Source organism: Rhinolophus ferrumequinum (genome assembly GCF_004115265.2).
Source record: "Rhinolophus ferrumequinum isolate MPI-CBG mRhiFer1 chromosome 5 unlocalized genomic scaffold, mRhiFer1_v1.p scaffold_110_arrow_ctg1, whole genome shotgun sequence".
NCBI classification, from domain to species: domain Eukaryota; kingdom Metazoa; phylum Chordata; class Mammalia; order Chiroptera; family Rhinolophidae; genus Rhinolophus; species Rhinolophus ferrumequinum.
In genome coordinates this window covers 12,414,467-12,440,768 of record NW_022680355.1, presented here as the reverse complement: position 1 = coordinate 12,440,768, position 26,302 = coordinate 12,414,467, and the positions used below count along the sequence as shown (strand labels likewise).

The 26,302-nt window shown below is 43.3% G+C and overlaps 1 protein-coding gene across 4 annotated transcripts in view; it reads left to right on the top strand.

The window, feature by feature from the left end:
• Positions 1-26,302, top strand: part of PRKCQ (protein kinase C theta) — a 111,571-nt gene that overhangs the window by 23,582 nt on the left and 61,687 nt on the right. For 2 of the 4 annotated variants that reach the window (XM_033100803.1, XM_033100806.1), the window contains exons 2-3: positions 22,207-22,333; positions 25,847-26,046. In XM_033100803.1, coding sequence (XP_032956694.1) covers positions 22,216-22,333; positions 25,847-26,046 — 318 coding nt within the window. In that variant the 5' untranslated portion in view covers positions 22,207-22,215. Of the gene's footprint in view, positions 1-17,872; positions 17,892-21,879; positions 22,013-22,206; positions 22,334-25,846; positions 26,047-26,302 lie in introns of those variants that run through there. The other 2 variants (XM_033100805.1, XM_033100804.1) reach the window with 2 other exon arrangements.

Here is a 26,302-nt window from a genome sequence, read left to right as displayed (position 1 = left end):
CAAGCCTATTTTATCATCTCTTCGGAAAAATTGGACTGGTGAAAGTTGGTGAATATTTTATTAGGCACCGAAAATAATATAGCATTCCCAATTTACTGAAAGTAAATGTGTCATCTTCCCTAAAGAATAGGCTCCTGAAAGTGTTAGAAACCTACGCTCCATATTTCAGAGCGACCAAGCCCATAATCAACCGGAATATAAAGGAAGGCTTTATGTATACCATACTAAACCCGGAAAGCAAAATCCTTTGTAGGTCTTACACAGTTGGGGGACTGTCTAAAACTAAAGAAAAGGCGAAACAGAACGTTATACAGACAAATATCGTACCCTTCCTTTACTTCCTAGGATCCTTAAGGGTCACACAGGACCTTCCTGAAGAATAGAGTCGCTTAGCAATTAAGCAACAGTTGCTTTTGGAGACAAACAGAGCAGCACTAGACCCCTTTGCAGGGGAAGGGGGAGAGGAGTGTAAAAGTGCCTCAGATCTTTGTATCAGTCCTGCACATAATGATGAAATAGAAATTAACGTGGCACTGACATTTTGGTTGTCTTGCTTTTGTCCCAAAATAGACAGAATATTGTGACTTCTTTGTATTTCAGGCAAATTATAAGAGAAGTTAGTGAAGTTTTAGAGTAGTTGCATTGTTTTAATTACATTTTAGTAATTCAGAGGTCCGTAAAGCAACTTAAATAGTTAAAAATAGGTTGTCTAGGAGCACCCACCTTTAAAAATAGAAACTACCTGCCGGTGTAGTGGAAAGGGCCTTAGATGCTGAATCCTTTCCTGTTTAGCTAGAAATCCTTGTGTCAATGTTTAACCACTTTGCCCAGTTTCTTCATCTGTAAAGAGAAGAAACCTTGCACAGCTACTGCGGGCATTTTTTTAGATGGGTTTGAAGCAGTCTAGTCGATGCTCAATCAGTTTCCATTATGTATATCTAACTCCCATTTCCATTATGCATATCTGCAACTTACACACTTAAACACATCCCCTTAAGACTTAAAATAGTCTTGGTATAGTACTTAGCAAAACCTTCAATGAAACATGTTTCCCAAAGGTAAATGTCAATTTGTCACTTCCTTGTGAAACTGAACACATATTCCAAAGAATCAGGGGTGAGGGATGGACTAATTTAATAAGGTTTCCAATTTATTGCACTAAGACACATGATATAATCAATTTTACTCACCTGAAAGGACAGTGGGAATCTGCTCTGAAGCTACATGCAAACCATCTGGAAAATGCCTACACAAAGCCTGAGTCCAACAAGATCACTGTCATCTCAACCAGGAAGTATGAGCTTGAAGAATGAGTGACAGGAGAAGCGTCCATGGAAAGAGTATGGCCGACTCCCAGGTCTCCCCAGGCTGGTATTCATTCCAGCCCCGGGGTGGGTTTCTCTGGAGAACAGCTCCACTGGGCACAGAGCAGCCTTGTCAGGAATCTGCTTGCTTAGGTTTGAGTTTATTTCATCACTGATGACAGTGTTTAAGTGTCTGGAGGTGTGTTTGCTTTTCTGATGTAACCACAAAACAGCGGTTAGTTTCTCTCTAATAGATAAGGCTGACAGTAGTTACTGTTGGCTTTAAGATGATGTATGAACTCATATTCTGAGAATGAACTTGGTGAGTTTAGTCATGACAGACCTAGTGCTTACTTTGTCCTCCGTCCCCCTTTTCCCAACAGCGCCCTTCCCCTTTTCGTTTTTCTCTTCCCTTTGGAGCTAGAAAGAAACCAGAGTAGGCTCAGCAGAAAGTGGTAGGAAGCACGTGCCACGCTGACAGTACTTTCAGATGCCTGGGCTCCACCTGTGTGGCTTTTTCTCCGTTTTAAAAGTAAACACAGCAGGACATGAGCACACCAAGTACCCAGCACAAAGAAGTAGGGGAACTGTGGGCTGAGGAACAACTTCAAAGGATGGTGGCAAGAGCTGGCTGCCTCCCTGCCAGGCATTCAAAGGGCTGCGCTCTCCCTGGGAGGGAACACGTTGACTTCCTAGCCCCTGACCTTTCTTGGACCCCCACAGAAGGAACATTCCAAGCGGGGCTTCCCTCTGGCTTTGAGACCTTCTGAACCCAAGCAGAAAAAGTAACCTTTATATTAGTTTATTTGGCAGGAACAGTGAGACAAATGTGAACTTGACTTTGAAATACCTTACACCTTATGAATTACATACTTTTCCAACGTATTCCTAGGATTACCTAAGGAAGCTCCCGTCTAGGTTTTTAGATAAGGACTTTGAAGCACAAAGCAGGCAAGGGAACTTGAACATCAAGTTCACCGTTATGCTGCTCATCTCCTGACTTGCTGATATCTGCCTCTGTGTACAATCTAACGACACGCGATGTCAGGCGGCAAAGTGCACCTGCCACTCCAGATGCTGAATTACCCTCAAATTCTACGAGTCTTAGAGTGAGAACTGTTAACTCTGATTATGGATGCTAGCTAGGTTACCACATCTCCATGGTTTCTGTCAGTGCCGTTGTATTCATGTTTTACTGCTTCCACTGAAATGGGAGTATTTCGAGGATGAAACACCTACAATCCATGCTAGAAGAATATTCATTGTGTGAACATTATCATTGAACAGACCATTGCTGTTATTCCCATAATATCACAATGCAAGGGTGTTTCTCCAAGACTGCAGGTTTCTGTCTGTAAACGCCATTAGTCTCAGGAAGCCTGGAAGCCATCACCCACTATAGGGCGGTGAGACTAAAACAGACTGGAAGGATTAATCTCTACGCCCTCATTTTAGAGGGAAAGAAGCTGGGACTCGCAGAGGTGAAATAATTCCCCCAAGTTTACCGGTTCCTCCTTGAGCTCTGTATGGGTTTCCTCATTCTTTGTGAGAACACCAGAACTGGCCAGTCAGAACGGCGGTTCCTTTGCACAGCCCAGGCTCCTGCCTCTGACACAGAATCGAGGAATGTGTTGAAAAGGGATGCTTGCTTTCCTGGCCCGGGCAGTTAACAGTCCAGAAATGCCCGTGGCTCTGTGACATCGGTTCATACAGAAATCAGACACTACCCAGAAAGTGGGGAGAAATCATTTGAAATTTGAATATGAATACATTTTGGAGAAAAGACTATAGAGCAGATAGTACTTACTATGGAAAAGAGAAGGACTGGCGGTGATTTCACCTCATAGCATCAATAGAAGAAGGATAATTGAAAAAAGAATCCTAAGCCGCAATTTTCCAACCTTCACTTAAAGGAGAGAAACAGGCTTGTACTACAGCAGGAAACATCCTGTTTTAGTTATTAAAAAAAAAGGGATAATCGGCAGGACTCAGCGTGGACTTACTAAGCTTCATGCCACACCCACCTAATTTCCATTTTGTAGAATTACGAGTGAAATACTAAACCAGTAAGAGAGTATTTTGCCTTCAATAAGATACCTAACACGATATCTCGTAACACTCCCGTTAAAAACATGAAAAATAACGAGCTGGTAGGTACCTAGGGAGCAATAATTCATTCAAATTCAAGAAAGAGAGGTCGTTAGGGGTAGGTCGTAGGAGGCTATACCAGATTCTGTCCTGGTCATCAGCATTTGTAGAAATAAATGTCTTCAGTGAAGACTCAGAAGTCAGGCCAAATTAGCAGCTGACCACACAAAACTAGAAGTGTCGAGAGAACGCAGCTTCGAAACGACCACATGAACAGGAAAGCTAGGCAAACACCACACAGAGACCTAACTTTGGTAAAAGCCTTCGTTTACATTCGACAACCTAACGGGTCAAGGGCAGGGTGGGGCTAATAAGGCTTTAGAATGTTCTGCTGGTGAGGATTCAGGAGTTTCCGTTAAGACTTCCGTATGAGGTAACTACTGGAATACAGCTTCCCCAAAAGTCACTTTATTCTGAGTCTGCCTTGATGGATTGTCAGGGGATCGCAGAATATAATCCTTTGTTAATCTGACAGTATCTGGAGAGTACTGATTACTCCAGACATGTTTTTCTTTTGTTGAAACGCACTGGGACCCACACGAAACGATGCCCACCATCACTAATCATTAGGGAAATGCCAATCAAAACAATAAGGAGACACACTTCTTACCTATTAAGATGGATATTGTCAGAAAAACAGAAAGTAACTGTTGTGGAGAAACTGGGACCCTCAGGCATTACTGGTAGGAATGGAAAATGGTACAGTTGCTGTGGAAAACAGTATGATGGCTCCTCAAAAAGTTAAACATAGACTTACCATGTGATCCAGCAATTCCACTCCTAGGGATATACCCCAAAGAACTGAAAGCAGAGACTCAAACACTTGTACACCCAGGCTCACAGAAGCATTATTCACAAGAGCCAAGAGACAGAAACAACCCAAGAGCCCATCAACAGATGAACGGTAAACAAAATGTGGTCTATGCGTACAACGGAATATTATTCAGCTATAAAAAGGAATGAAATTCTGATACATGGTACAGTATGGATCAATCTTGACAACATTATGCAAAATAAGCCAGACACAAACAGACAAATGTGTGATTCCACTGAAGTAAGATACCTAGAATAGTCAAATTCTTACAAAAGGAAAGTCAGATGGTGGCTACCAAGGGCTAAGGGAAGAAAGGGCAGGGGACTTACCACCTAACAGGCACAGAGTTTATTAGGGAACATGAAAAAGGTCTGGAGGTGGATGGTGGTGATAGTTGGGCGACATTAGGAATATCTCTAATGTCACTGAACTGTAAATTTTAAAATGGTAAATTGTAAATATTTTACCACATTAGAAATATTTTAAATATATTTCACCACAATAGAAATTAAATATGGGTTCATTATCCTGGCAACAACAACAACAAAAAGCATACTGACAAACGTCATTGTGTACCTGCAAAGGTGATCGAGACAAGGGGTCTAGAAACTCTGACAAAGAAAAGGTAACTAAAGGGAGACGGGGGATTTACTACTGAGAAGAAAAGGCAGAAGAGCATGTCAGCTGTCCTTGGCTAGCTGAGAGGACCTTCTGAGGCAGAAGCCTCAGAAGTCACTTACTCAACTTACTGAGAGTAACCTTGGAGACAGAACCAGGGTCGATGGGGGAAATGATATCCGGAGAGGTAAATTTCAGTACAGGAAAGAGTCTCTAAGCAGTCAGAACTATATTTAGCATTTCCCAATGGAACAGCCTCTATACGATATTTCTTATCTCTCTGCTAAGAGGTGCCTCCTGTTATTACAGAATGCCTCCTACCTCCAATCAGAAACCAGCTCTACTTCCTTGGCTTACTGGAGGCCCAGCAAGGAAATGACTGGAATTGGTTGTGGTCACGTCGGGCCAGACTTACACAGCCATTGTCTGCTGCCCGCAGAGTCTGCCACCGGGGGCCCTAGTCCTGGCAGCCCAGAGGGTGGCTCCTAGAGCACAGTGGGCCTTCACCCTGGAGCAGCGACTCCATCTCAGAGACTCACAGGAGGGCTGTTTAGCCAGAATCAGAAGGCAGGTCCTGGGGGGAGCTGGCAGACACCTCCGGCCACTCTCACTGCCCCTGGAGACCCCATGCACACCCTTCCTGGACAGCACCCTGTACAGAAGCAAAGCCCCTCCTCCCTCTCTTCTCTCTGATTTGCCTGAAGGCACATGTTCTGTTTCTGTCACTTATCTTTTATCCCCAACCCATCACCAGAGAGGAAGCACTGAACTACAGAGGACCCAGAGGAGGAAGTGTGGGAAAGGGTGGCACCGCCGTGGAAAAGGAAGCAGAAAGAGCGGGTATTGATCCTCCTCTCCCTGACCCAGCTGTGCCGACGAGACAAAGGTGGATTCGTTCTTGGGAGCAACTGAGGTGAACATGTCTTTGGAGAGCATCATCTGCAGTCAGGACCGGCTGCAGCCAACTCAGTGGGAACCCAGAGGTTTCTTGACAAAGACGTCAACATAAAACAGTCAGATGTAATTGAAAATAATCATCAACAGAACAGAACTGAGCTTACAGGAAATCAAAGTACTGTGTTGCTTTCAGAACAGATCCTGAGAAAGGAAGAAAATGTCTACAGCAGAGAGCGCCCAGGTTAGCATCTGTGACACTTGAGCTCCAGTGTCTCTCTGCCATGATTAGCAGTGTGACCTTGGACAAATGTCCTCACTTCTCCGAGCCTGTTTTCTCTACCTGTAAAATACGGGGAAGAGTATCAACTTGGATATGCCACAAAACTGTGGCATTAAGATGGAGGAAATGTATGTGAAAGCACTTTGAACGTATGTCAGATTTTCCTGTTCTTCATTCTCATTTATTTCCCCAAGAAGTAAACTGAGGTACAGATTAACAAAATAGATTATTGCTTTCAATTCTTTTCAGAACAAGGTGAAACATTTGTTTTAAACACAAACAAAAGTAAGAAGGAAAAGAATCTCCCGCTTCCCAGCAGTCATTCACAAATGCCCCCAGTGAAGAGCCCGGAAGAGTCCATGGATGCTCATCCCTGTCCATCAATCCACACCCCTGCCCACCCTGCCCCCACCGTGCACTCTGGTGCCTGCCTCTCTCTGTCCCGTAGCGTCTGAGCTGGTTCCAGCCTCATCAGTGCTCACCCCTCTCTGAGTCCCTAGGTTGGGAGAGGTTGAGATTTAGGGGTCGGGTATTTCTAAGGTATTATAGTTTTTTGTTTTGTCTCAAAGAGGAAGGGGTTGCACCCCCAGAATTCAGCCTTCCTGCTTCCTGATTGCAGCCCAAGAGCGTGACAGGGGTGCTAGGTACCCACCATGCATCTTCTTCTGAATTCTCTCCCAAGTTCTTACTCGGGCAAACAAATTTGAACTTCAAATTTTTAAACCTCAGGAAAATATCTGTGCCTAGAAGATGGATCGGATTTATTTGTGGTGTCAGTGGGGAGGGCACAGGATATTGAGGCCGGATGCCCATTTGGTGACCACTGTGACATCCTCTTTTTTTTTCTGTGAGCAGGACAGGGCGAATTGGCTATTCAGTCTGCAGGAGGAGGAAGGGGATAAGAGGAGAAGGAGGACATTTTAGAGTATAATAATAAAATTATATTTTGTTATTAGGGTAATTCTCTATCGTTCAGAAAACTCTTTCAGTTATATTATTTGTTTTGTACTAAAGTCCTGTGAAGTGTATTAGTCTGTATGTTTGGCTGCTGTCGCAGGGCTCTAAAATAACAGTGGCCTAAATAAGAGTCCAGGCTCAGGTGGTCCGGGGCATCACCAAGGTGATCACCAAGGTGATTCAACGCCACAACCTCCAGGTTGTAGCCAGTGGTAGGCAAGTGAGCCCAACCTGGAAGTTACCCATCCGCTTGGCTCTCCAGCCATTAGCCACATCCAGCTGCCAGAAAATGAAGCTACCAGCTCTCAGTCTCTGTGGGTGGTAGGGTTTGTGCCATAGGCTGGCCCGACCTTCAAATACCCTTTGTAGGAGACCACCACTTGTACATGTTCCTTTTCCTCCCTTCATTCTCCTTTTTCTCCCCTCCTAGTTCACCTTCCCGGAATCACTCCCCATTGTCCTGTGTCTTCATCCCCACCCCCACCTGGAGCCTGTTTCCGTCCATCATCTTTCCCCACTTCACCTCTGCCCTCCCCACTCAGCATCACCTGAGGACACACCTCCCTGACTCCTATCTACTTCCCCAGAGCCCTTTTCTTGGACTTTAATGTCTCACAGCCCTTGGCCACGGGAGGCCCTCAAGCCACCTGGAGCTGGGTGGAGGACCTGCTCCCACTACTGAGTAGGAAGGAAGAGGAAGCTTCGATTCTACTGCCATGGCTACCCTCGGATGTGTTCCTAAAACCCCAAATGGGAGCTTAGGAGGTATCTCTTAGTCTAGCTATTGAAAATCCACTGTAAGTGATTTCATAATACCATTTAATACTTGAAAGAAATGTGCGTATGTGGTTTCAACATCATGGGGAACATTTCTATGGGGAAAAAATAGATCGGACAGGTTCCTTATCCAAAACATCCTGGCTGAAACAATTCTGTTTCAGAATTCATACTTTATAAAGGTAATGAGTTACACATTATACGTTACAAAATATTCCCAAAAAGCTGTATGTCGCAGGGGAGGGTGTTAAGACTGACGTCCAGTGTGATAAGTAGCCATAAAAAGCTCACTTCAGAGTTTGCTACAAAATGAGTTTGCACTACAGAATACATTTTTTTCTATTTTCAGAGCTTTTTGGACTTTGGAACTGCAGAGAAGGGATTATGGAACTGCTAATTTACATTTCTCTTATTTCTAGTGAAGTTGAACTTTTTCCTGTTTTATTGGCCTTTTATAATATTTCTTTTGTAAAATGCCTGCACTTAGACTTTGCCTATTTTTAATTAGGCAAATAATATTTCATTATTATAGTTGTCCCTTTTTATTGATATTTAACAGTTTTTCTCATATTTGTTAAATATTTTGCCACATATTTTATAGTTCTATCTCCCAGTTTATCATTTGTCTTATATTTTGTTGAACGCACATAACTTTTTAGGTAAAATCGTGTAGAAATGTGTTCCTTCGTGCAGCTTGTCTCTGGCATCCTATTTGAGAAGTCCTTCCTAGTTCCAAAAGGATATAATCATTAATCTACATATCTAGGACCTTTCTTGGTTTAGAGGTTTCATTTCTACGTGAGTATCATCAATCTGAGTTCTATTTTGATGTTAGCGTTAGTGGAGGTTTCACCCGATGGGCACAGTCCCATTTATTAAGCAACCCTTTCTTTTCCCACTGACTTTAAATACCGTCTCCATTGTACACAAAACTTTCATAAGTACTTGGATCTGTTTTGTTCTGATGGTCTTATCCAACTCTTCTGCCACCAACACCACACTATTTCTATTTTTTCATCTTTACTTTAAAATCTATTAGGGCTGGAGGGAGGGGAAGATGAACAGATGGAGCACAAAGATTTTTAGGGCAATGAAACTACTCTGTATGACACTATAATGGTGGGTACATGTCATTACACAATTCGTCCAAGCTGATAGGATATACAATACCAAGAGTGACCCTAATGTCAACTGTGGACTCTGCATGACGACATGTCAGTGTAGGTTCATCCATTGTAACAAATGTCCCATCTGCTGGGGATGTTGACAGTGGGGGAGGCTGTGCATTGGGGGATGTGGTGGTACTGGAACTGTCTATACCCCGTTTCCCCGAAAATAAGACCTAGCCGGACCATCAGCTCTAATGCGTCTTTTGGAGCAAAAACTAATATAAGACCCGGTCTTATATTATATTATATTATATTATATTATATTATATTATATTATATTATATTATATTAGACCCGGTCATATATTGTAATAAAATAAGACCGGGTCTTATATTAATTTTTGCTCTAAAAGATGCATTAGAGCTGATGGTCCGGCTAGGTTTTATTTTCGGGGAAACACGTATCTTCTGAATTTTGCTGTGAATCTACAACTTCTCTGAAAAATGAAGTCTATTAAAAAAAAAACTATAGATTGCTTCTGAAATGACACAGCTTACAGTCAAGGGGGAATACAGAAAGATAAATAGAAAATTAGAATAGATTGCAATTTAGCAACTATTGTGATACAAATCACAAATAGGTACTGAAAAATCACTGATGCTTCTCAAACTCTGTGATGAAGGACTGATTAAAAAAAAAAGAAAGAAAGAAAAAGACAATGTCCATATCTATTGGGATGCAACCTCTTTACCACCCCCATCTTGGAAAAGCTATTTGTAAACTGTCAAGTACTCTATGCATATTAGTTGTTTGCCTCTAATCTGTAATGGATTCCTTGTTAAAATGAAGATACTTATTCACACTGCCTGCCTTCAGCTCTGGAGAACAATGAAATTGCACTTATAAATACTGTGATGGCCTCTTAAGAGAGTGTTGTCTTATAAGAACAGGCTAAAGTACATTTCAAAGGATTGCTCTGATCACAAAATAACCTAATAGCTCACTAAAAATTCACCCAGTAAAATTAAAGCTTGGCATTTGCAAGAGACAGACCCCCATGACCAAGTACTTTTTCTTCTTTTTTCCATGCTTTTCTTTCATGAAGCAAAGTTTTAAATCTCTTCCCATTTTGTAAATACAGGAGGAATACAGAGAAGTCCCTTTTGGCATATGAATAACGAGAAATGAGTTAGGTTCACTCACTAACTAAATGCCTGCCTACATTTGAGGCTGGTACACTGCTCAAAATTAGCAAAACTAGTATACATCACAAATATTGAGTCTGAGTGAGCCAGGGGTCTGACATCTGCTTGTTTAAACCAGTGTAAGGATTACTAATATTCTGTGCATTTGTTCAAATCATACTCCTGTCTGAGTGAAAGTAAAATCAAGCGCAAAGATGCATGAATAAGGATGAGGAAACCTGGGTCCTCCTAACGTTCTGCCACTAATTAGATACGTAGGTAACTTGGACCATTTGTCTTAATTTCTCTGAACCTCAGTTTCCTTCTCTGTTACATGAGAGAACAGACCACTTGACCACTAAGAGTCCTTCCAGCTTTCAAAAACAACAACAAAAGAACAGATCAACTGATTTGTTCAGTGATTAATTCATTCATAATTGATTTATCCATTTACTTATTCAAAAGACGCTGCTGGTGAGCTGATTACGTGTCGGTTACTGTGCTACTCATGGCCCCACATGAGAAAGAAATACGGAAAAAAGAGAGAACAGTGCCCCAAGTCACCATATTCCCTTCTCGTTGTGGGGCTGGAATTCACTAAATGCGGGGAAGTGGTGAGAGAGGGTGAGGGCTGAATACGGGAAACGCTCTTCGCATCACCACATTTCACATATTTATTCAGAATAGGGTTTCTCAACCTCCGCACTCTTCACCTGTTTGCTGCCGGGGGCTGTCCTGTGCATTGCAGGTGTCTTAGCAGCATCTCTGGCCACAACCTACTACGTGTCTGGGGGACCCTCTCCCCCCATTTGTGACAACCACAGATGTCTCCAGATATTGGCAAGTGTCCCCTGAAGGCAAGAGCACCCTGGTTGAGAAGCCGTGGTGTAGAGCCAGCTAAGTGCCAGGTATGGTGCTAGATGTTGAGCAAATAAAGAAAAAAGGCACAGGCCTTGTGGCATTCACGCCAGTGCCGTGCTTCTCGAACTTCAGTGTGCAGCGAGTCACGGGCAGGACCTGTGAAAACTCAGATTGCGGCACAGGGAATACAGTCACTAGCACTGTACTAACTGCATATAGTGCCAGGGGGTACTAGGCTAGTCAGGGGGACCCCTCTGTAATTTGTATAAATGTTTAACCACTACGCTGTACACCTGAAACTAATATAATCTTGTTTGTCAGCTGTAATGGAAAAAAAAACATTTTTTTTTAAACCTTCAGATTGCTGAGCCCCGCCCCTCGGTTTCTAACTCTGGGTCTGGGTGGGGCTGGAGGATGTGCTTTCTAACGAGTTCCCAGACAAGGCTGCCCCTTCTCCGGGACCGCTGAGAACCACTGAGCTAGTGCGGCCCATCCTGCGGAATGGTGCGTGTCCACTGTGAGAATACGGGTGGTCTCTCCTCACACGGTGAAACTAGCGTTCCATGAGAACCAGAGTAATTTGTGCTTTTTTAATTGAGAAATTAGACCCAAAATCGGCTACTGAACCCCAGTAAATCTGAAATGTCTTGGGAAGAAAAACAAGCAGAGGCACTCATAAGCTAGCATGACCACAGGAGGTGGTGAGTTTTACAAATGAATTTTTGTCTTCATTCTGAATGAACAGATTAGATTGATAGTTAGCAGGGCCATCCAGGGACGCAAACCATCTCTAGTTTCACAGTTTCTGTGGATTCTAAACTCCAGTTACTAAAAGGCTTTTACAACCCACTCATTTCCAAGGTGGGGACATTTCTGTGTGCAATGAGACGACGTGTGCTACTCACCTCGACCTACACGCACACATTACCCTCAGCCGTCTTTTTCTTCTTTCTCCTGGTCCTCATCGCCGGTCACCCTGTCCCCTCACCCTTAGCACTCTGCATGTGACGGGACCCAGACCGGCATGGCCTGTCGTGGCAGCACGCACGACTCTGTGTATATTCTGTACAAAACTGTTAGCTCGTCAATGGACCAAACACTGTTATTTCCACTTGCTGCAGTGATAACTACCAACTAGTGTATTTTCTTTACACAGTATCACACACCCTCCGGAGAAAGTGGGCTGTGGTGTTAGAGCAGCCCAAGAGGACAGGGATTTTGTGACTGGTGTAGGTAGGAGTGACAGCCCACTCTGCCATTTTTTGGTCGCTCTAACACAAAGTCCCGGTTAACTAGCCACGTTAACTGGCCAGGTCACTTATTCACAAGATAAAAGGAAAGAAAGTATGGTCTAGGCTCTCAAAACCTCCCTCTCTATTCCCCTCTAGTCAGAGGTGGTCTATTCCATCGAGATCCCCAGGTTTATGTAGAACAGACACTATGTCATGTTTTTGTATCCAGCACCGACCGTGCTTTATCCATAGTAGGCAGGTTTAGAAATGCTTATTGAGCAATGGCAAAAAAGAGACGTGTGTGTCACTTCATTTACTTAGCCATTACCTTACCTGTATTCTAGGCCAGGTCGGATAATCCACTGAGCAAGTTACCATCATCCGTAACTCATCTTCATCATTGAGAATTTCTAAGGATCCTTCGGAAAAGTCCTGTGTGATAATAATAGCTACCTTGTCACCAAACACTGTTGTAAGCATTCCCCATGAATTACTTCATTGAATCCTCATGCCAGCTCCATGAAGTGGGTCTCCTCTTTTCCCCAGGTATGGATACACAGTCACAAGGAGATTAGGGCATTTGTCTGAGACTATGCAGTTGGTAAAAGCTGGCTTTTATACCACAGCAGTTGTGTGTACACACCTGTGGGCTCGTCCGTGTGCCCCCTCGTCCCTGGGTCCCCATGCCTCTTTGCAAACTGCCATGCGAAGGCCAGAGGGCAATGGACCGTGTGTCCAGGGATGTCAGCTTTGCCTTCTTAGCCAAGGTGCCGTGGGACCCGGGTGCCCTGGGCCCTGGCTCTGATGTACCATCCCTGACTCAGATGTGTGCTTTCCTCTCTGGGTCCCTCATGGGCAGGAAAAACAACTCTTCCTCTAGTGTGTTAGGAAGATCACAACGCACCGTTTCTCATTAGAGCTACTGGCTTGATAAGACGGTAGAGTCACTAAGAAAACTGTCTCTTTTCCCCCCAACTATAAGCTATAATTGCCAGTTAAAAATGGATATATTTAAGGTATACAACTTGATAATTTATATACGTATAGTGTGAAATAATCACCAAGTCAAGCTAATTAACATATCCATCACCTCATACAGTTACCTTTTTCTTTTCCTTTGTGAGTGTGTGTGTGAGTGTGTGTGTGTGTGTAGGGAAGACTGTCTTCTAAGAGTACATTTTGACACAGTAAACAGAGCTGTAAATTAAATTTCCTTCCTCTACGAAGCAGCATCTATCTTTGGACTCAGTAAGTGACTACCCCAACTATGGCTGGAAAATGGTGCCAAGGAGACTGATTTGCTCCAACTGTCCATGAAGCAGTTAGTTTCACTCGAGACTCGGCCCAGCAGTCCTCACTGAGGCCAAGCAGCCATCAGTAGTAGCATTAGAGCGCGGAGGTAAGACGGCACAAGCTGATGACGTCCCGGGAAGATTACCCCCGGCAGCGGCGCTGACCTCCCCTCCAAAAGAGAGCTTCAGTTATTCCAAAAAACTTCAACTCCATTTATATTACCCACTTTTAAACTCTTCAGATTATAGTCACGGGGTAGAAAGAAAGATCTTTAAGAAAGAGAGATCACTAAAGCACAGGTACTGACAAAATGTCCGATGAGAACCTTAGATAATTAAGCAAGAAGTCAGCACATCTAACTATTACATTGTTTTGTACTCCTGAAACTCATACAATTGATTAATTCAATAATAATCATCTATGGTGAGATGTCCATGTTTTCACTTCCTCGCTGACCTAATCTTAAAAGGCATTTTCTAACAAGAAATAATTGACTCATTTGGGCAGGGACACTTAGCAACCGAGCTGTGTGACCTAACCCACACTGCTTACCCACTCCGTTCTTATCTGTGGAATGGAGTTAATTATGCCTACCTCAGGGGATGGGTGAGAAGTCTGAACAATCATAGAAGCTCTGTCAAACTCTGCAGGGTTTTATGTATTGTAGGGCACCCCATAAATAACCCTTCTGGGCGACACTTGTGCTTGGAACAAATGGCAAGATAGATCAGGAGTCGGGGAGATGGAGAAGTAATGAGGCTGGATGGGGGGTGGGGCCAACGCGTTCCTGCCAACGGGCTGCTCCTAGTCCACAGTCTTAGGCGATGCTGGACAATGGCCACCCGCCCAGGACTGAGGCGGGCCGGCCCCACCCTGCTTATGGCATGGCAGAGAAGAGTGGAGACACAGACTCTCCGAAGTCAGCTGATCCCCCCAAAAGAGAGGAGGGGGCTGGGCGGGGCAGGTACAGTTTGTTCTGCTAAAATTCATCAGTCAGATAAATCACTCCTTCCCATGGGGAGCAGGAAAGAACTTCTGAATGAGGCAGTACATAAGTGCGGTCCATGAAAGATGAGAAAGACTGCAGGATGGCAGTTGTGCACGCGTGGAGACAGACCGTTCCCAGCACAGGGCGGTGGAGATGGTGAGCAGATGTGTTCAGCAAACAGAGAAGTTGAGAGGGGCTAAGAGTCCATCATGCTGTGTGGGCAATGGAAGCCAACACCTGGAGGCTTTTAAGTAACAGGTTAGGCAGTCACGATTTAACTCATTGAGGACTCGGACAGTTTGCTTGAGTACTTGTGTATTCGATCAGAGCCACGCTTTAGTGGAACGATTATTCACGTGGCATTAAAATTAGTGTCAGAATATTAATAATGTCATGCCAGGTGCTTTATTTTCTATATTTCAATATTTGTTTTATTTCTACACTGTTTTTTGATGAAGGAGGGGGTGTGTTTTATTAGTCTGCTTAGGCTGCCATCCAGAATACCACAGACTGGTATTAAACAACAGGCTTAAACAGCAGACACTTATTTTCTCACAGTTCTGGAGGCTGGGAAGTCCAAGACCAAGGTGCCCTCAAGGTTGGCTTCTGATGAAGCTCTCTTCCTGGCTTGGTTATGGCACCTTCGAACTGTGTCCTCACATGGCCGGCGGGGAGGCGGGGGGTGGGGGAGGGGAGGAGACAGGTGGGGGTGTCTGGTTTCTCCGCCTCTCCTCATAAGGACACCCGTCTTATTCGATTAGGGCCCCACCCTACAACCTCATTGAACCTGAATTACTCCTTAAAAGCCCCATCTCCAAATACAGTCACATGGGGGCTTAGGGCCTCAACATATGAATTTGGGGGACACAGTTCATTCCCTAATGGGGGAGGGGCTTGTTAATGTTCCCAAGAAGGAGGGCAGTGCTAGCTCTGTGGACAAACCCCCCTTCTTTACTAGTTCTAACAGCTGGTCGAAGGTTAGGCTTGTTCTTTTGTCATTACAGCATATTCTATAGTGGTTCTTTTAAAATACCATCTTCAGTTCATACTTACTACTTTAATTCACTTTTGAGACCATATTTGTGGGTGAGAGACTAATATTTAACCTGACTGTTTTTATTATACTACTTGGTAGAAGTCCTAGCAACAGGATAATACACTTTTCGATCATATGAGTGTTCAGTGCTTACCATCTTTCTTTGTGCATGTTGCCAGGCAAGTTATTATTATTATTATTAGTTATTTTCTACAGCATTAGGTCATTTTATTCAGCAGTCACCTTTACCTAAGAAACCTTTCAATCTCACAAAGAAATGTAAATACTATAGGTAGATCTTAATTTGCCAAAATTTGCCTGCTGTTTACTTTACCAAATTTTGGCTGAACTGACACATTTGGAAACCACTGAATGCTTTTTTTTCCTCATTCCCAAGTTTACTGCCGATTCATTTGTGTTCTCTCTGGTACATGTTACAGGTTCTGATAAGTCTGTGAGACTCTCCCTGAGACGTCACTGACGTCTCCAGGTAGATTACAGCAATACAAATGCTGTCCAGATTTTTTTTTTAATAAAGAAGCATGTTCATTCTTATTTTATTTGCTGCAGAGGGCGAGAAGTCTGGATGTTTTTTAGCTGATGGGAGTATATAGCACTTTCATTGCTCTCTGTTTCTATGGAATTTTCCCCCATCAGCTTTTGCTATGTGGTAGCAATCCTGAAAATCACTGTGAAAGCGTTTGGCGGGTTTGAATTGTGGCAGGTGAGTCAGTAAGTAGGAGAGTCAGCGCCCGGGGAGTCAAGAGACCAGAATTCTCCGTTCAGTACTTGATTATGTGTGACCTTAAACACACTGCCGAGCTATTACACTTGACCATCTCCCTGCATCATAGCTACCTGCTAAAGATGAATGCAATCACACTTAAAAGTGAAAACACTGAGCTGGAAAAGTACAGATTCTCAACACATTTAAAGTTCCTATTATAATGATATTTCACAGCTGGGATAGCAAATGCACAGACGATTGCATGGATGGTCTGATCATTCATCCTAAGTGCCGGCGTCCAGATGACTGTATTAGAGGGTAATACGTGCTGTAGGAGAGACGCATGTGGGGTTTATGGGAGCTCGGTGGCAGGGAACAGAGGGAGGTCACATAACTCAGCCCAGATATGCTTGACTCTCTCCTGCCCTTTTGTGGTACAACCAGTAAAGTCAATAAAGTCTATTAGAAAATATATCAGAGTTGTAATGATAATAACAAACAACATTTTTGAGTGTTTACTAGGTACCAGCCCCATTCTAAGGTACCCCCATGTATTTGCCCATTTCGTCCTCATAGCGCTTTGAGACGAGTAATGGTATCATCACTATATTCCAATGCGGAAACAGGCTTAGCGAGGTGAACTCACTCCTGCCGCTGAGCGAGCATCCTTTCCTCCACCTGTAGCAATGCCTGGGACACTTCCTTTGTACTGACTTCCCAATACCTGTCTGCTGCCTAACTGGACCACAGTGCACTCCCTGCAGGAAAATGAAAGGCATGCAGATTAAGAGATCATGTAAAATAAAATGTTGCTGTTGAAAATTAAGTTACTTAGCAACACTGCATTGAGCATCTGCTGTATATGAGACAGAGGGATCAGCCCTGGAGCTTCATGGCTGATTGGGACATGGTCCCCGTTCTCAGAGCCCCGTGGTCTTGTGGGAGGATCGACGTGAACCAATAAATCTAATAAGGGTTCCCGGCAAATATGCTGTGTGAGCACCCCCTCCCCATGAAGCTGAGGGAAATGTCCAGAGGAAAGTGATAACAGAGAAAATCCTTTATCACGGCTAGGATCCAGGAAGTCAGGTACCCAACTGCACCCACTCTGGGGGGAGGGGTTTGCTAGATGAAAAGCTGATGAAACTAGAGGGACTTCTTCTAAGTACATGTGGTACCCTAAGGATTAAATAGGAGAAATCCAGGGGGAGGCTCTATGTCCCCCAAATTTAGGGACTGAGAAAAAGAGACAAAGACAGAGAATGGGAGTGACAGATTTACCATACTCAGACTTTTGAAATGGCATTGGAGAGGTAAATAAAGGTGACAAGAGCTGTCCTGCAACGTAGCAGGGACCCACGGGAGCCTGGAAGGCCAAGTAAATCCCACCAAGATGTGTTGGAGGGAGGATGACAGAGGTGGGGGGAAGGAAGGCTTCAAAGAGGAGGTAGAAATGGAGCAGGAACTTGACAGATGAGGGGTGGGGCGGATGGAGGATGGACCAGGCAGAGGCAGCCGCACTACTAAAGGCCCGGAGCTATGAAACAGCATGACAGTTGGAGAAATGGCAGCAGTTCTGCACAGTCCAAAGAACGGCCCTTCGGGCTGCAGCCTGGAAATCTGAGTGGGAAAGGAAGGTGACCAGGACCGCAGAGAGAGACACTGGGTTAGCTGCTGCAATGCGTCAAACAAGAGAGGCGCAGAACTGAGCTAAAGCAATGTGAAGGGGGCAGGAGGTGGAGACGGAGAAAAGCAAGTTGGTGGTGGCGCCTGCGGGAAGGGGTGACGTGTAAGCAGAGTGCTCAGCTGAGTGTCATGGCACCAGTCATTGAGCTGGCAAAATAAAGGAAAGGCAGACTTGAAAGGCGGGACAATGAGTTCCGCTTGGTCCCGGCAGGTTGAGGGCCCCGGGAGCTGTCCAGGAGAGAGTTTGTTGCTCAGATGAAAGGTGTGCACAGGGACTTGGCCCCTGCACGGTCAGGAACAGCCTGGCCAGTCAGTCTTATCCACGCATTGTTTGTTGTAAAGGGTGAGGCCCTCACCAACGGCCAGTCAAGAGGAGATTTATGAAATTTCCGCTCCACAGAGAGACCGGGGGAGGACAGCCTGATAGATGCTATTCCCGTGCATGTATTTTTGTACACAAACAATTCTCCTTTCTATTTTAGCACCCGGGAAATCCCCGTTCTCTCTTACCATCAGCTCTGAGCACAAAAAAGCCAGCCCGCGAAAAGCTTTCATGTTAATTTCTGCCTCTTGTGTTCACGGCACATACTCTTGGCTCTCAAGATATACATGCGCACACACGTGGGTTCTCAAAAGGGGTGCGGAAATCTACACTCCAAACCACATTGTATAAAGGGCACGAGTCCTGTGGTCCTTGCCAGTGTTAGTTAGGTAAGATCATTTCAAAACTATTTGCTAACTGCACAGGTAAAACACTATTATTGTTTTCTATTTTCTATTTTAAATATTTTAACTCTCGTCATTACAGTTAAATTAAGCATTGAATGGCAGTAGTACCTCAAAAAAGGCATTATCAAATTCTAATGTTATTTTTTCCTCAGCTATTTGCATCAAAATGCAAAATTTCCAAAGAGCTTAAACACTACAGAGCAAAGGTTGTTTTGTTTTTTTAAGGCTCCATTTCCCTTTAGAAATTGAAGCTCCTCTTGAATACCTTACAATCTAAATTGAATACTTTATTATATGACATCCCAGTTTCCTAATGTATATTCTTTGTATATTATGTGTATAACCTCTGGATCTATAATCCATGCCTTAAAATGCCAAAAGCATTTTGTTTTTCAATTTAGTTTTTAAATTAGCATATGATAAAATTGACTTTTGTTTTTGGTGTCTAATTCTGTTGATTTAAGTCTAGATTTCTGTGACCACTGCCATCATCGGGCTATAGAACAGTTCAATCTCCCTTCCCCCATCCCCCCCAGCTTGCTCATGCTGTCCCTTTAGAGCCATACCCTGGCCGCTCCCCAAACCCCTGCTAACCACTGATATATTTTTTGCCACATCATTTTGTCTTTTCAAGCAGGTCATATAAATGCAGTTATATGGTATCTTGTTTTATTTTGCATTTCTTAAATTGCTCACAAGGTTGAGCAATTTTCCACATAACTAATTGCAGCTATGCTTTCTGTGTTTTGCACAGTTTGTGTTATTACCACTTATTTACTTGGGTCGTCGGTAGTATTTATCGATACAAATTTGTATATCGCTCATTATGGAATGGTGATGCTAACTCGTTGTCTGTTGCACTCACCATCGATATTTCCCATTAGGTTTTTGCCGTTATGTTTTGTTATTTTCTTTTTTTTAATGTGTGAGACCATACAAATAGTAACACCATTTGACCTAGTAATATTATAGTACTCTAGTGACCTAGTCTGATGCAATAGTCCTAATTTTTTAAAAAATTGTATAAAGATGCTTATCGCAGCATTATTTCTAGTGTGGGGAACTTGGAAGCAGCCTACATGTGAAACTACAAGACTTTAGTACAGCAGATCCTGGAACTGTCCCTCCGTACAGTGTCATGCCAGAATTTAAAGGTTGTAACAAAGATGATGTAGGAACTTGGACAATTTTATGGTAAAATGTTAAATTAAAAAGCTAAATATAATCCCATACACACGTACGAGCACAACATGTAAAACAAAAAATACAAAACCCGTAGATGAAAAAGACTAGAGAAAACACATCGAAATAGTACCAGCAATTTGCTTTTCCTGGTGGGACTGTGAGGAGATGTTCCAATTTTGTGTGTTTGCTTCATTTTTCATAAGGAGCACACTGCTGTTGGGGGCCGGGGGGAGGGCAGGAATTCTGAGTAGCTCAAGGAGAAAATGCTACCTTTGACCTAAAAACACACCCCGGAGCTTGAGGCTTTATTACACGATGTGTGAGGTTAAGCACACAATTTCAGTTCTGCCCACTAGATGTCAAAGTGGCAGACTATGTCACCGTGACTAGACGGTTAGAATGAGAGACGATGGCTCGGCTCTCAAACAGGTGCGTGCATTAGGTAAACTGTCAAATGCTCGTAGGCAAGTGAATCTGGTGAAATGGCAAGTGAATCCGGACCGCTAATGAATGAGGAGGGCAGCTGATGTCTAAGAAGCCCTGTGGGGGAGGGAGGTTCGCTGCACCTCTCTTCCATACACAGAACCCCTGGGTACCCTAGAGGTTTCTTTCCATTCCCAGACAGATTGTCCCAGGTGCCTGTGGAACTGCTGTCACCTAACTCTGAACCCAGCCTGGAAATAGCAGAGTGACACATCCCTCACTAAAGGTCAGAGCGCTTGTAACTCAGGCTTTATGAGTCAGTGATCCCTTCAAACTCAAATAAGAATGACTTGCTTATGTTTACTTGTATTGAGGAAATCTTCAAAAAGTCCACACATACTAAATACTCCCATTAATGAGGATAGTTCTTGACGATTTTTCCTGATTACTGCAGAAATATAGATTTGTCCAAAAGACCTACGTGCTATGTCGCCCAGGAAAGGGGCCGGTGGGGTCTCAAAGAAGTTCTCTCTGGAGAACTCGTAGTTATTAGCCCCCGCTCTTGTGCTAGAATTCTAAGCTCAGAGGGTGAAGGGGGCCCCCTAAAGACACACCTGAAAGTCACCTAGCTGCTGATTCAACAGTGTGACTTACAGAGAATGTGTTTCAGAGACAAGAACAAATCACGAGGACTCCGTAACCATCTCCTGCTAAATTCTGCAGGAAATTCGGACTTTCTTAAAATCCATGAAAACAGGAGTTGTTAAGAGCCCCTAAGCTGTCTCTCTCGGGGTTCAGAAAACCCCCAAAGAACCGCCGGCATTCCCGAGGTCTGGTGAACTTTCATCACGCTGCTAGATTCGGGATTCTGGGCCCAAGGTTTCCAGCTACGTTACTCTCACGTCTAGATTCCTAGTATTCTAAGCCGTTTTCTTTCTTTATAAAAGGTAGAAAAGTCAGCTAATGTTTTGTTCTTATGAACATACTTGAGAAAGTTTGGGGAAATTCAGGAGGAGAAAATGATTCAAAAAGACAGAATAAGCAAGGAAGTAACTTCTGCACTAAATATCAGATGATGATTTCAAAGTAAGGGGACCTCATGGAAAAGTAGTTTAGAAAAAGAAAAAAAAAGGGTGTGTAGTTGAGGTAAGTGGTGGCCAGAGCAAACAAGGAAAGGAAAGAATAGCAGAGGAAGGTTCAGACTGGAATCCCGGAATTTGTAGCCAACACCATGATTTTCACCTGTATCTCTAGGAAAGCGCAATTATCAGTGAATTGGATTTTATGAAGTACTTTACTTCTCCTGACACAAGAAAGCACTATTTTATCCTTCGATTTAAGGTTTTTCAAGTAGTTCATGATGTTCAAAGGCTTATTTTATATATATGTATACATGCATACACATACACATATAGATGACTGTGAAGAAAGCAACCTTTTTGAAATGTCTCAAGTAAATAGGGATCAGCTGTTAAGTGCTCCAGAGCCAATTCCATCACACACATAAATAGCCCATGTAAGAATTTTCTGGTGTCATATTTAACTGGTGTGACTAAAATAGACGCACTCTTCATACACTCATTTTTCTTATTATTGTGTGTGGGTTCCTAGGTACCTGCTTGAATAATAGAAGAAATAAACTGTTGGAAAACGTTTGCCTCTCTCTGCAGCTATTAAAGACTCCCTTAAATTAAGAATGGAATTACCGTTCTGGCGGACGAGGTTGAATCACACAGACTTCTAGAAAGACTCTTCCCTTGGCAAGTCAGTCTGTGTTTGGGGCTGAACCCACTAATGTATTTTGCAGAAGGGGAAGTCAAAGCATTTGTTCAAATGGATAGTTGAACCATTGGAAGCACTGGGCGTCTGCGATAAAGCACTAGTTAAGTGGGGATGGGACACCAAAAGTAATACAGTTTATAGCCCCCAAATAGCATTTGTCTTTTGTCGCTTTACAGGGAACGACCATGTCACCGTTTCTTCGAATCGGTTTATCCCACTTTGACTGTGGGTCCTGCCAGCCATGTCAGGGAGAGGCTGTGAACCCTTACTGTGCTGTGCTTGTCAAAGAATATGTTGAATCAGGTAAGCCTGAGTGGGGGTTTTGGGGAGATCCTGCTATGAACTATGAAGCGAAGCCTCTCAGGGTTCTTCAAGGTCGTCTGGTTCAACCTAACTTCACAGTCCAGGAAACAGATGCCAGGGGAAACCAAGTATTTCCTAGAGCATATGGCTTTAGTGATCGTGTCTGAACTACAGCCAGCTCTGCTGCCTCATGTCTGTTTCACTGCACTATTTTTCCACATAAATGAAGGGAACAAAGGAAAGGAGACATGGGTTTGCAGACGTTGTGTGAGGAGTTAATGGGGGGGAAAATGTAGTGAGCTAAAGCAGGACAGGAGAACTATATTGTTAAGCCTGGTTGTTTTCAGTGATTATAGATAAAGTCTGCATAATCTTAGAATTACCTCTAAAGTTGGCTTACTGCTTCTTTGGCTAAGCTTTGACGAATGTTACAAAGAATATATATTAGCCATTAGAATCCAAATTTCAGAAAACTTACTTTTGCGTTTACAAAGACCCTGGATGAGTGAAAGAATAGTCACGTTCTGTCAAATTGAAATGTATATAGGCAGTTCACGGTAAGAGGGCAAGTGTGACAGTCTTCTAAGATTCCTTGTATAGGTTTAGATCATTCAATTAAAATAACTCTTTTTTGTCCGGAATCTCTCCAGGGTCACTTCAACTGGCTTCCATTCTCCTCCTCCCTGCCTCTGTATTTTAAGATTCTTACAGATTTTCTAAAGCAAAGGAAGGAGGAAGGTTACATCCCAAGGCTTTCCCGGCCTCATTACCTTCCCTATATCCTGCCATACATTTCTCATTTTGGCAGACACTCTGGAGAGAAGTAAGATTACCCCGTGCAGGTTTGCAAGAACAACAGGAGCCATTACATTCATTTATACAGAAAGTATCTATGGGGCGCCCATGGCATATTGGCTTAGCAAAAGTGCCTTTCCTTTAGCGTTTCTACGCTAGGGGAGGAAGACAGACAACGAACCAAAATGGAATATGGTCCGTCCTGGGAAGCAGAGTAAAGCGGGGAGAGAAACATTGCGGACAGAGAGATGTGAGCTATTTCACACAGGGTAGTCCTAAGAAGGCCTCTAGGGGTGTGACACTCACAGATTCCAGGGGACCCTGATCGCGCAGTTGAGAACCTCCAGCTAGGGGTTTCCAGCTCAGGATCTTGGGGTTCCAAACCCTCCTATGTTGGGCATTCCTTCCCTTAAAAGAATAGGTCTCATGGCCGACTTCATCCTTCCAGCCACTGAATTATCCTGATTTCCCTTCTGCCCAGATTTCGCTCCCTTTTAGTTAAAAGAATGGCACTTGCTCCCAAGCTAAAACCTTTCAAATGTCACAGAAATCTTTGAAGTGTAAAATGTCTGAGTTTTTCAAAGCCACTCTAGGCTTAATGGGTCTCCTGGATCCAGTTCTCTTTACAACCACAGGTCTCCCTGACATTTGCCTCCCAAGAGCCTTTTTAAAATTTCTTCTTCTTTTGGCCTTGCCTTTGAACTTGGTCTAATCAGCCATGTGGATCAAGACCTTGTCAGAAAAGAAGAAGACTTTGTTTTTCCAAAAGGTTAGCCTGCGGAGTTTGGAGATTTTTGCTTTTGATTTTGTTTTTGTTTTGTTCTGAAAAGAAATCTCTCTCAACATTATAATTCAAGTATTACTTCTACAGAATTTAAACACGTTTCAACCTTGAGGGTGTGAGGCTATGTTTTCCGTGATAAGGCAACAGAACAGAGACAAACAGGACACAGTGCTGTGCGTTCCGGAGCCTTTGAAAATGTAAAACTCACTGTAAATAGACAGGATCCCAAATTCTGGTCCTCTTTTAGGTGATTGCAAACCTAGTGAATGAAAGTATGAAAAATGCCTTGCTGTGGAAATTTCTGTCCTTTGCCGGGCATGGAAAATGGTTATGTTGAAAAGAATTATGAGAAGGAGAGGCTACAAGTCCATGGAAGTAAAATGTTATCATGATCGTTAATTTTGCCATTGTTTGTTTGTTTTTTTAACTTTTATTTATTTTAAGTGTGTTTTTCCAGGACCCATCAACTACAAGTAGTTGTTTCAATCTAGTTGTGGAGGACGCAGCTCACAGTGGCCCATGTGGGGATCGAACCGGCAACCTTGTTGTTAAGAGCACCTCGCTCTAACCAACTGAGCTAACTGGCTGCCCCCATTTTTTTGTTTTTTGTTTTTTAAGTCCAATCTCCAGTTGAATTTCTTTTAAACGAAACATTAAAATCTTCCCCTTCCTATCCTACGCCTTCATATGATCAGAGATTATACCTCTAGTAGCCAGCTTTACCTAAAATTTGAAGTTTTGGCTACTCAAATCCTGGCCTACCCCCGAATAATAATTTAGCAAATGCTCAATGCCTATTCTGTTTTAGCATTGTGCACTGGGAAGAAAGGGCTATCAGGGGTCAGAACTACTTTGTCTCCCTGCTTTAAGTGGATTTTTCCCTTTTGCCTCATCAAAATCTGCCACTTAACCTGCTCGTTATCATAAGAAACAAGCACTCAAATACAGCTGCAGTTCTCTGCTTCTGAAATGATTAAAGAACAAAGACTGTAGAAATCCAATCTGGCTGAAAGATGGGACACCACCACTTGATCCCACTAGTGAACTCTTTCCCAGTCTCCTGGTGGTCTGGGGATGCTCCCTTTAAACTCCATCATCCGGACCACGTTTCTTGTCAGAACCATTTCCAGGACCCCCGCGTACCTTCCCTTCCCCACCTGCAGGTCTGTGGCCTGCGCCACCGGCCCCAGGCAGGAAGACCACCACCTCTCTGAGTTAGTTACTTGTCAGTTTCTGTTTAGGGTGCACAGTACATGTAAGATGGACCCTCCTTTGAGAATTAGAGAAGGAAATAATGGCTCATTGTGTTTGAAAGGTTTTGCCTCTTAGTGTATTCATGTCAAATGAAAAATTTTTACATATATCATTTTAAAGGAATACTCATTATAACCCTTCAATTATGCCTCTGTGTCTTTCAGATGAACACACGGTAGTTTTGTATCAACTATTTTTTACCAGATGTCAGTGAAATTAATCCGTCGTGTACCCATACCTTAGAGATTAACAAAAGAGGATTCCTAAAAGGCATAAAAGTGTAAAATGTGTAAAAAATGGGATCTGGGTCACTCTATCCTACCAAATATACCAGGCTTAGCCTGAGTTATTTATATTGCTCAGGTGTTCACACTCAAAGTGAAGCAACTAACTATTGAATAAAAAATGAACACTGGTAGTCCAAGGCATGGTCATATTTTTGTTGCCTAAATTATCTATTAATAGATTGACTTTCACATTTCAATACATTACCTTGCATGCAGACCTTGGAACTGTTTCATTCTATCCTATATTGTCTCTAATTGTTTTATGTGTTATTTTTGTCTTCCCGACAGAATTATATACCCTACAGAGCAGAGGGAATGGGTGCCACAGCTGAGTTGAATTTTTCTCCCAGAGCTGGCTAAAGGAGTAACGAGAACATCTCTTTCTGTTCTTAGAGAATGGGCAGATGTACATCCAGAAAAAGCCAACCATGTACCCACCCTGGGACAGCACTTTTGACGCCCATATCAACAAGGGAAGGGTAATGCAGATCATTGTGAAGGGCAAAAATGTGGACCTAATATCCGAAACTACTGTCGAGCTCTACTCCCTGGCCGAGAGATGCAGAAAGAACAACGGAAAGACAGAAATATGGGTAAATATCTGAGCTGAGAGCTTTACTTAACGAGTATATATCATGAAGTGGTAAGTACCAGATTAGCTAAAGACTAGCTCAAAACTGCAACGTCATCCTAAAATGATGATACACTAGCTTTGAGTAAACAGACTCCCTACCACTTACTTATTGGTGACTTGACAATGACAATGATTATTCATTGTGGAACGTATTGACCTGTTCATATCTCTGATTCCTGTGTAAGGTGAAGAAGATCTCTTAGGCTATGAAGCAC